The 11584-nt window shown below is 45.3% G+C and overlaps 2 protein-coding genes across 2 annotated transcripts in view; one reads left to right on the top strand and one right to left on the bottom strand.

The window, feature by feature from the left end:
* Nucleotides 1–10021, top strand: part of rhov (ras homolog family member V) — a 142498-nt gene extending 132477 nt beyond the window's left edge. The window contains exons 2-4 of the mRNA XM_084031336.1: nucleotides 7154–7361; nucleotides 7823–7881; nucleotides 8175–10021. Of these exons, the coding sequence (XP_083887462.1) occupies nucleotides 7157–7361; nucleotides 7823–7881; nucleotides 8175–8621 (711 nt within the window). The 5' untranslated portion in view covers nucleotides 7154–7156 and the 3' untranslated portion in view covers nucleotides 8622–10021. The remainder of the gene's footprint in view (nucleotides 1–7153; nucleotides 7362–7822; nucleotides 7882–8174) is intronic.
* Nucleotides 455–6354, bottom strand: vps18 (VPS18 core subunit of CORVET and HOPS complexes). The gene is made up of 9 exons (XM_084030948.1): nucleotides 5941–6354; nucleotides 5647–5788; nucleotides 5424–5515; nucleotides 4813–5063; nucleotides 4111–4464; nucleotides 2745–4007; nucleotides 2404–2613; nucleotides 1533–1769; nucleotides 455–1364 (listed from the first exon to the last, which is right to left on the bottom strand). Exons 1-9 carry the CDS (start codon nucleotides 6041–6043, stop codon nucleotides 1068–1070), a joined length of 2949 nt encoding a protein of 982 aa, XP_083887074.1. The 5' UTR covers nucleotides 6044–6354; the 3' UTR covers nucleotides 455–1067.
* Nucleotides 10022–11584: the final 1563 nt, after the last annotated feature.

Below are 11584 nucleotides of genomic sequence, written 5' to 3' on the forward strand. Positions count from 1 at the left end.
TTAGGTATGGTGAGGTGATTGGGATACCCACAGTAAAAAAAAATGTTATACTAATATATATATATATATATATATATTTTATATAACATTTTTTTTTATATATATATATATATATATATGGTATAATTTTATAAGTATACTTATGTATGTGTAAATGTATGAACATTCATTGTTTCTAAGGGTATTTATTATGTGATACACAAAATGTTCATGAGGTAGGAATCAAAACAATGTTTGCCGTCATAGTAGAAACTTAAATCTCCTTAACCACAGCTTACACTGAACCATAACTTACACGCTGCTTAAGTATTGTTTTGGTCCAAGTCCCATTTAAGCTCCCCGATGTGCTGATGTTTTTGTTTTCCTCCAGGGAGCTGCTTATGCCCTCCCAAGAAAACCGTCATGAAGGGTATAGATTTATCTCAGTCCAGATAATAGTTAAAATCATTTGTTAAATATTTATTATATTTAAACAGCCAGAACAATCAGTCCATCAGTGCTGACAAGCTTTAATGTGCCACAATTGAAATTTGCAAAACAGGGAATATTTATGCAATAACAGGGTGCTGATCTGCCCCACGTTCGCTGTAAGACGAAAACACAAAGCTTCAGAGTGGAGTGGTTGAACTGAGCTAAGGAGGCACAGATATTACCCAAGAGCAGGTTATGTTTCCAATAGACAAAACTAGTGCATGACATAATGTAATTAATAGATGTATAGTGCAGTTATATCTGATTCTAGCCGGTCATTATAATCAAGGGTTAAGCACATTGTATGCACTTTACAGCCCTGGCAATAGGTTTCATCACCACATCATCTTGTATCACGACGTCCACCGTTTACTAGATGCTCCCATACAAAGTGCAAAGATCAGCTTCAAATACTGCCAACAATAGACATCTACTTGAGCAGAGAACAGCTGGAGATGATACAGTTTTCAACAGTAGGCACTACTAACAGGCGATCATGTCTGCGTCCACTGAATGTGTCGCTGCTACCGATGGAGCAGCTCCACTGACGTATGAGATTGTTTGCTGTCCTGTCTTTTCACAGTGAGAGGAGGGCCTCATAGCCAGCTGGATTTCTCCTCCTCAAATTTCTGTGGATCGATGAAAGGCTTGTCGATGGACTTGATCATCAGTTCGCCGCAGTACACGCACTCAGACGCAATGATGTCATCCATGTCGGATTTTATCTGCTCGCGGCTCGTGCACGCGCTGCCCTTTCCCAGGCTCGCGGTGTCTCCCTCGTCCTTTGGCGCCGGGCGGTGGCGAGACTTGGAGGATTGCGTGGTCGCGGACAGCTTTTTCTGCAGCTCCTCCAGACGGCTCTGCTTATAAGCCGTGAGGTGAGGGGTTACTTCCTGCAAGGTGGAAACGGGGAAAAGGGACACATAGAAATTATATCCACATGCAAGGTTAAGGCATCTTTAAAATGTATCGTTTGAAGTAAGATTCAGACATGACACTGTTTAATAAGATAGTTCTAAGAGAACATTATGCGTGCATTGAAAAAGCCTTATGGAAGTCACCTGGAACAGGCAGTCATAGTGGAACATGTGTCCACATAGGAACAGATAGAACTGCCTGTTGAGCAATGGGAAGTCACAAGCGGCACACTTTTCTTGGGAATCCACGACGCCATATTTGTTCCTCATCTCCTGGATGTCTTCTCTGATGCGTTTGGCGCTCTCTGTGGCCTCCTCCATTTCCTGTTTCAGCTCCTCAATGTGCTGGTTGTACTCCTCCAGGGAGCTGCAGATGGCCTCCTGGGAAACCAGAATGGACAGAAGATAAACGACATTAATTTGAAGAAGCATGCTATATTTGCATGTTAACCATACACTGAGTATATTTTGAATCAATAATTAATGACTGAAATGGTATTTAATACATGGTATCAATAGGGGATTGTGGGTGTCGCCCAGGATTACCTCCACCATCATTGGTTATGTGTATTTCTTATTAATACTAAAAACTAGAAAAATAAATACTTGGAATACTTTTGTGCAATATCAATAACCTAATAGCAATACCTCTGCTATTTTCTGTAGAGCTAATCTCGTTCTCATCAAGCTCACTTTAGATATAACCATCAAATAAATACTTAATATTAAAAAAACAGCGGTGACTTAAGGATACAGTGGATCGATTTTGAAATATGATGACGTGATAAGAGGGGTGGAAAGTCAAAAGCGTGAGGTGCATATATATTATCAATCATCAGAATTAAATCCTTCAAATATTTTAAATACACTGCTACAATAGGAGGCTATCAATGTACTTTCTTGCTAGCTTTGCTCGCATCACAGGGAGGAAATAGACCAGATGCCAAAACTCCTCGTCGAAAATCATAGTGCTACGCGACGCTTCCGCGCCCAGTGTGAACCCGGCATTACAGACCTTAAAGTGGTCGATGGTGACAAAGTCTGGGAAGAAGGGCAGGATGTCTTCGATCTTGAGCAGGTTGCAGCTGGACAGACAGTTCATGGCTTTTTTCACATCCTTCTCCTCCTGCACCACGTGCCGGGCGATCTTCAGCCAGAGCTTTTTCCTCAGCTCCTCGTCATCTTCAGGCAGGTCTGCACACGACTTAGCCAAGTCAACATCTACCTATGGAGGGTAAATCCATTTTTAAATAAGTCGCATTTAAGAAAGAAGATTCAAATACAGATTCCATAACGGCTGGATGGTGTTGGATATGTTTCGTAACTGAATAGTAGTTATTAACATGGAATACGTACTTGTAAAGCAAGATCCACTGCCTCCTCGTACAGTTCCATAATCCTATAAACCAGGACACAGGCCTGGAGGTAGCCATTTTCGGCACACAGCCTGAGGGCGTACTTCAAGTCATAGTGGATCTCTGAGGCGTGTGTGCCGGCCTGCTCCAGATACCACAGCAGAGAGTCCGGCTTATACTTGGCGTAAAGCGACAGCAGGTAGTTATGGATGGCCTCCTCCGTCACCGTCAGCTCGTACACACAGAACTCCATGTAGCGGATGGTTTCGCTGATCTGCTGCGTGCTGCCCATCTGGCTGTAGTTCATCAGAGCCGGGATGAGCTTCTTTGGGTCCAGCCGCTTGCCCATCTGAATCCACGCATCCACCACTTTTTTGGGAATGTGCTGCATGAGGACGGGCGAGAACTTGTAAAAAAGCTTTTGGTCGCAGTGCTTGGAGAGCACATCCAGAGCGGCGCTGTAGTCGTCGTGTTGGCAGTAGTGGGATATCACCCTCTCATAGTCCTGCATGACGACCGAGAAGTAAACCATGTCGTCCACGTTGCCGTGGCTCGCCAGCAGGTCGTAGATGGTGCTGCGGTTGTTGAACAGGCACTCCTTGTGCTTGGAGCTGCTGAGGAATTGGCGAAACTCCTCACGGGTCTCCTGGAAGATGACGCTGTTGCCGTCGCTCTCCAGCTGGCCGAGCCGGTTCAGGTAGAGCTCCGCTAGCCAGGTGACCAGCAAGGTGATCTGGGTTCTCTCGCTCTGTTTCAAATTGTTCAGTTTCTTCAGCAGGAACTCCTTCAGGGCTTCCTCTTGTTTAGCTTCGATGAACTTGAGCGCTATCTCTTCAAAGTAGTTCTGTGTCAGTGCGTAGCACTTGGCGCTCTCGAGGTATCGCTTGTTCTGGAAGCAGTGCTCCGCCTCCTTGGCCAGCACCATGTCCATGCACTCGGGGCGATCGCGGCAGTACTCCTTGGCCAGGTCAAACTTGGTCATGTTCATGTACATCTGCCAGACATCCCTGGCCTCGCGCTGGATGTGGTACCGGAAGACCGCCCGCTCGGTGTAGATCCACACCAACCCACCGACCGGGTCCTTGATCATCTTCTTAAGGGTGCCGAATTTATCTGGGAACACGTCCTCGTATACCACATGTCCATTCAGCGTGCAGATGGCCTTCACTCGGTCATGGAGCAGCAGCAGGAAGTGGAACTGCGTCAGCACAATGGAGATGGGCTTGTTGAGACTGAGGTCGATGTCAGGGGTGTACTCCCATACCTAGTTCAATGGGAGGGAGAACATATGGAGGATAAGTATATTAAACATATAAATAGATTAGTTTAAGCTTCTGAAGAACAAGACCTACTAAAAAGACATTTACCTGCACGTCACTCAGCAGAGAATCAAGCCTGACATAGTCCAGTTGACCATACAGAACCCCGTTACCCATCATCCAGGCGAACGCCTTGGGGGAGGTCCGGAGCTTCGAGGTGTAGAAGGTGATCTCGCTGTAGCCCATGTTGGCCGGGAACTCCTGGAAGCTGGGCAGCAGGTCTTGGTTCTGGCTGAAGATGGAGCTGAAGCCTTGCTGCTCCGAGCCCTCGGCCACCTTGCCCACAAACTGGAACAGGCGCTTGCGGGTGGTGGCGATGATGAAGTACTTGTTCTCCAGGCCCCGCTCCACCTCCAGGCAGCAGACTGGCGCAGGCCTCCCATCCTCCTCCAGGGAGTGGACCTGTCTCAGGGAGAGACCGCGTTACTGTTAGTTGCATTCCAAGAGCAAGGAATAAAATAACATATGTAGGTCAGGTTTTGCTTAGTAGTATGCTTAAGCTAAAACTACCCCCAGATACAAAATATGCACAAAACATTGTTATGACAAAGTATTATCTGTGAAGGTTCACAGTCGTTCAAGAATCATGGAACACAAGTCGGTTAGAACTGAAGAAACCACCTGGATTAGAGGTGAAGCATCTTCAAAAAGCCTAAAGCAAGCCCACTTTCAGATATTGTTCTGGTAACAGTTGAAATTTCTTTGTAATAATAAACATAATAAACACGGATGAACCACACGTGCTCCGACCTGTCTGAAGTACTGATCAGGATTGGTGTTGAACAGGCTGCCCTCGGTCGCAGAGATCTCGGCCTCGAAGATGATGCCTTGACTGCTGCCGACCAGGATGGGTCCCGTGTTGGTCTCGTTGCCCAGCAGCTTGTTCCAGCCCACGCTTTCGATGAGGTGGCCTCTCCAGCGGGACAGACTGCGCACCTTCTGCGTGTTCCTGTTGAGGTACAGACACTCACTGGTGCTCAGGCAGATCAGCAGATGGGAGCCTGCGGACGGGAAACACGGAGGAGGTTACCGCTTCTGTCATCGCCCTGCCACAGTAATCTTATACATAATGGAGGAGCATTTGATTTGAAGGCTCAAGGTGTTGCTGCGGTCTTATAGACATTTTTATTTCTCGGCACGAAATATTGCCATGTTGTCGTATCTCATAAGTCCTGAAAAAATAGACTATATACACAATGGCTATAGATATACATTTAAAAAGCATTAGGCAATCTGCATATTACAATATTATAGAAAGCAGAGGTGTGTCATAAAAATAAACAATATCCAAATGAGTAATTATGGCCTTTGGGCAATGTTTTCAAAGGAGAATCTGAATGTGTGTGTGTTTGTTTCCTCACCGGTGGGATCCAGGAAGAGTCTATGCACTTTACTGTCATCTTTCCTTCCTAATTCAATCTGATTAGGCTGATCTGGTTTGGCCAAGTCGATCCTGTGCAGGGTAGTACATGAAACATTAATATGAACATCCTATAGCAGTTGTATTAACAGTGAATAATGAATGAATCACAGCCAACACGTATTAACGTTGTGTTAAAGTGCTTGTGATAGTGTTATATTCACCTGAGTAGCGTGTCCTTCCCCAGACTCATGCACAGTTGATTGTTGCACACTGCGAGGTGGTTTATCCTCTCGGGCGGTGTAAAATCGATCCTCTGCTTGTTGAATATCGGCTTCTCTTCCTCGAGTCTCACATTCACAAAGCCTAAAAACGTTGTGCAGCGTCATGTCAGTAAAACAGCTGAGTCGGCAAACGGGACTGCAATATTCAACCGTGTGCTCAAACAGCAATAATGTCGTGATAGCGTCATCGTAGCTAATCGGAATGGAGCATCTCCGGAGAGGAGGGCGACCTACCTGAATGCGTTATCCCGATGTTGGCCGTTGACAAGCGGCTGTGCTGCTGCGCGCTGTGCCTGGTGTTTTGCGAGTCCTCGTACTCGTCAAGAATAGAAGCCATGGTTCAATGTATTTTTTTTCGTCCTCTTCCACTTTATTTTAGGACCTGTGAATGAAGTCTGTACATATAAAATCACTGGCGAACGAACAATCCTAAGGCGACATGGCTAAACAGCTAGCTAGCTAGCTAACATAACTTGCAGCCGTTAGCGGCGCACGAGCGTACTTCCTCTCTCCGCGTGCGCTTGGAATTCAGAAGCAACGTGTCGGGAATAAATATCTTGCGTTGCGGTTAACACAAGAATATATGACATTTCAAATCATTCGTGCTAGCTGGGATTCAGACTATACACACACACGACAACACAGGGTGGAGGCGGATAGTCAGGTGACACGCGGAATCATGTGACCACAATCGTGTGTAGTGTTCGGTTTCTGACGCCGGGGGGCGCAGTTTGACCAAACATAGAGGGAAGTTGTTTGTGATGAGATGCTGAGCATTTAGTTGCATAAAAATGTCATAAATCAAATACTTTTTCATGTATTAGAATTACTTTAGTGCAATATAATGTTTTATTATTGATTGTAAATTCTATGTTTTTATTTCAATGTGTATAAACATGGCATTACAGATCCTTGCAATGCATTTAGTTGCATAAAAATATCATAAATTAAATACTTTTTCATGCATTAGTATTGTTTTAGTGCAATATTATGTTTTATTATTTATTGTAGATAATGTTTTTGTATTCCAATGTGTATAAACATGGCATTACAGATCCTTGCAATGCATTAAGTTGCATACAAATATCATAAACCAAATACTTTTTCATGCATTAGTATTGTTTTAGTGCAATATTATGTTTTATTATTGATTGTAAATTATGTTTTTTTTTTTATTTCAATGTGTATAAACATGGCATTACAGATCCTTGCTATATCAGTGGCAAAAAAAAAATCGATCTTTTCTCGGTGGGAGTGTCTATGCAAATCCCAACCTGTCTGAGCACAAACTTCCCCTAAAAACCCGTCCCGCCCCACACGTGTGGACCGTCACTCAGAACTGGATGGGGCAGCCGGGCGTCATTACGTGACAGACGAGTCTAGCAGACAGACTCTCAGCATTCAGTCTCGCCGGCGATCAGCGGGGAAGAGTCAGCGTTCAAAGTTTGACATGCCACCTCAAATGGATTACTTCTACCACGAGTCCCGAGTCCCTTCCGCTTGCGGGCTGACCCGGGAGGATGAGCTGGAGCCCGGCGTCATCAGCTGTATGCTGGTCGGAGACGGAGCCGTCGGGAAGACCAGTATGATCGTCAGCTACACCTCAAACGGATACCCGACAGAATACCAGCAGACCGGCTTCGACGTCTTCTCCGGTCAGTGATCACACCTGGATATACATTATTTATTTATGACAATAATCAATTAAAGATTTGTATTGTCAGACACAGAAGAAACAGTTCAAATAGTTCAGAAATTCTTATTTTGCAGTTTCCCTCCACACAGATGGAAAATATTTCATAACGAAAGTTATAAAGTATATAAATATATGTTCAAAAGAACAATGTTTTTACAGTCCGTGCATTTTAGCAGCGATTTCTGTATAGAAATAGTGCAAATGTGAATATAATAAGTCACTAGTTTTATTAAGAGTATTGCATTCACTTGCATGAATGTCAGTGTTTTCTCTGACACCAGATTATTTAAAGGGTTTTACTTAAGCTTGTTATTGTTTTGCATTTGTGTTTCATGTGTGTGATTTTGCTGTTTCTGTATTTGCAATAAGCTAATTATTCAAATTGATAACTGACGGATTCATGTTGCTGGTTTTCAACAGGTCAGGTCCAAGTAGAAGGCGCTCCGGTTCGAGTTCAGCTTCTGGACACTGCTGGACAGGTAAGACAAGTCGACTGTTTGTTTATTATGTAGACAAATGCAACCATGTTAATTTTATTTGAGGAGGGGGGTTGTATTCCTAAATGTATTAACTTAAAATCCCCATCATTAATATAGACTAATGTACTTTTTAATGTCAATTCCTTGCTTCATCCCACATGTGACTCAGTGAGGTGATTTCAGCCTCAGTTATTAACGTTTCCTCACACTTTAGTGAGTCACTCTTTCTCTCGTTTCTCCATCACATCTGCTCACAGTTTGATTGACGCTAACCTGTGCTTTTCCGTCTCCAGGAGGAGTTTGATGAATTCAGGGCTCTGTCCTACGCCCACACGGACGTTTTCCTCCTGTGCTTCAGCATGGTCAACCCCACCTCCTTCCACAACATCACCAAGAAGTGGGTCCCCGAGATCCGGGCCCACAACCCGTCCTCGCCCATCGTCCTCGTCGGGACTCAGTCGGACCTGTTGCTGGACGTCAACGTCCTCATCAACCTGGACCGGTCTCACGTCAAGCCCATCCTGAGCCCCCGGGCCCGGAGCATGGCGGAGAAGATCAGGGCGGCGGACTACGTGGAGTGCTCGTCGCTCACGCAAAAGAACTTGAAGGAGGCGTTCGACGCGGCCATCTTCGCCGCCATAAAGAGCAAAACCCGCAAGTCCAAGAAGAGGAGGTTTTCAGACAGACGCACGAAAGCCTTCTCCAGGTGCAGCTGGAAGAAGTTCTTCTGCTTCATCTGAACTCAAACAAAACTTGGACAAAACTTTCTAATTTATTGAAATCGTTCACTTGTTATGGTCACAGCTCTTGATCTGTGGCAGCCAAGCATCCTTCCCCGGGCTTGTTTGACTCTGGGATGCCAAATGGTGCGAGAACAGTGAGCATCGAGGAACTAACATCTGCAGCAGAGAGGATTGTGGGTCGCGCTCCAGCAGAGAGAGACCCGTGGACGGCAGTGTTGTTTACATTATATGCAGATGTGGAGTGTTCCAGGTCAACGGGAAGAGGGGGGGTGTGGGGGGGGAGGAACACATGTTACGCATTAAAAATCAAAGTGTGTTGTATTCTTTCATGTGCACCGGCGAGAGAGAGAGGAAGGGCAGTGGATTGAGACTTTGAAGGCACACATCAACATGCAGGCAGAGGAAGGCGCAGGCCGTCATGTAAATATGGCGGATTTGCATGGTGTGTCGCCGCCATGCAGCTGCAGGGAAACAGAACGTGACCTGTGGGGCTGGGTGTTTTTCAGCAAATGGGGACGTCGGACACTTCTTCTTCTCTGTTGTGTCCTTGCTGCGTCAGACTATTTATATGCGAGTTCAGGTTTGCAAGCGTTGCTACCCGTGTGTGAACGCTCCCCCCTCTGGCTCTGTGTTTTTTTTCCCCCCCTCAACTTCAAGTAAAGTTTGATTGTAATCTGATTTTTAACATGCGTTGGAACTAATGTGTTTCCCGTGTCTTCACGGCACAGGAACTAGGTTGAAAAGCTCCTCTTCAAGGTGAAAGGATGCGTGGGAGTGGTAACCCCCCCCCCACCCCCCCACCCGTCTCCCATCAATCTGCATCTGTAAAAAGCGAGCACTGCAGGAGTCTTGACTTCCAACCCCGCGGACCCTCCCACCTCCACCGTCGACCCCGGCATTTTTAATTCGCCTTCTCTTTTGTTTACAAGCTGAATACACTCCTTATCTCCTCAAAAGCCCCCGTGTGTACAGAGTTAGAGGCTAACAGCCTCTCCTTGAATCTAAGTGTGAGGTAATACACCCCCCCCCCCCCCCCCCCCACCTTAAAAAGCATTCTGTCTGTGATGTGTGTGCTAAAGAAAAGTCATACTTTGCACTCCAGTGTAATTATATCTGGTGAATACACAAGTTTCTCTCTTTATTATACTTCTTGTGGAAGTCAGTTTAATGTATGTGTTATTCTGTTTGTTAAAACAGGCCCATTTTTGTCATGTATATGAAATGTTATAAGGCATGGATTATCAATCGCATTAATGTACTCCACGTTATGATTTGTTACATTTTGTACCGCCGTCACTCCTTTTTTTTTTTTTTTTTACCATCTCCTCCTCTGACCTGCGTGTCTTCTCTTTACACGTGGGAGCGATGTGATGCAAATAAATGAAGTGGAAATTATAGCTCCCGTGTGATGTGTATTTTTAGGACGGCTTGACCGATCGCTAGTCTGATGGCAGCGACTGCTTTGCATGCAGGGGAAGAGTTTCTTTTCTTTAAAAAAAAAAAAAAAGAGTCGCCTGGGAGATCTGGTCTCTGCAGGGGAGGGGGGGTCTGCATAATCCTCATCGGCACTCCGGGTACTTTTCCTGAACCGTCATCTCAGTGCAAGGATATGATAAGTGACCTCTGGCCCCCCGGCTGTGCCTCCTCGGCTGGACCAATTCTAATGCAATCCACATGACCGCCAATGGGGTTTGGCAACGCCACGCTGTGACTGATGGCTGGTTTCAAAAAGGGCCAGAGGCATGAGAAGAGGGGGGGTGTGATTGAGTCAACTTCACTGATGAAGAAACAGTAGCGCTGTGTTGTTTTATCACAACAATGGAGTGGCTGCAGTGTTTATGAAACATCACAAAGTGTGGAAGGTGTGACTGTTAAAAACGTGGACTGATTTTTGTTTTCTGGCAAACATGACTCAGCGATATGAAGACAGAACAGAGGGGGGGGGGGGGGGGGGGGGTAACAACACACTGGTGGGCTGCAGCACATTTGTTCGGGTCAGGCTGGATGAGTCACAGGTGAGCAACGGGAGAGAAAGCAACACGCATCGGCAATCTGTTTGCCGTTAGTCAGCGGCGCCGTCCATCACGCGGCGCCGTGTCAGGTTCTGTTTGAACGGCTGTTATCGAGGGGCAACACTTTGTCTCGGCCCGATGACCTCGTATGGAGAGGTCGCAGGGACGGACCTTGATTTGACCCCTCGGGGACCGGTTGGGCCGGCCGTGGTGGGTTTTTTTTTTGGAGAGCTTGTTCCAGTGTTCTTCTTCCAGGGAGGGATATCAAGAGGATCAATCAATCATCAAGAGTATGAAAGTGTGTAAAGCTGCTGTAATTAATTAAAAGGATCAAATTACACACAAGGACTCTCCACAGTTAGCCTTTTTAGCACCTTTCAAGTGAAGGACTACGTATATTTTATTGTTTTCAGGTCAGCAGCTGTTTTAGTTTTTAAAAAATCAGGCAAAGCCAGTTCTAGAGAACAACATTTCTAGGGCCGATATCCCCAAAAACGAGGCCACTCGCACCAAAACTTTCAAAAAGCACCGCAGGTAAGAGGCAAATATGGATTTAGGGGTGAACCGTCCCTTTAATCTCAAGCATGGATGGCAAGGAGGCTCTATTCAACCAGGGGGACAGATTTCAACACAACACCGGTTAAATACAACTTTGGTCTTATTGTTGTAGTTTTATTAATATTGCATCCACCAGGCCAAACATTCATCACAGTTTAAAGGTTCAACCTTGAATTGACCTAGTTGCATAAACACTGTTTTAACTGTGCAGCAAAAGATTATTAACATTTCAAGAGTGCTCATCTTATTTATATATCATATTCAACCTCCTTATCAGTTGGTGTAGATCAAGTTGTTGACGTCTGATCGTGTGGCTGCATGTGTTTCTTTGGTACGATTTTCTATGAAAGTTGCAAAAAAAAAAAAAGTATACAATTCAGATGAAATTAC

This window comes from Eutrigla gurnardus (assembly GCF_963514095.1).
Source record: "Eutrigla gurnardus genome assembly, chromosome: 16".
NCBI classification, from domain to species: Eukaryota; Metazoa; Chordata; class Actinopteri; order Perciformes; family Triglidae; genus Eutrigla; species Eutrigla gurnardus.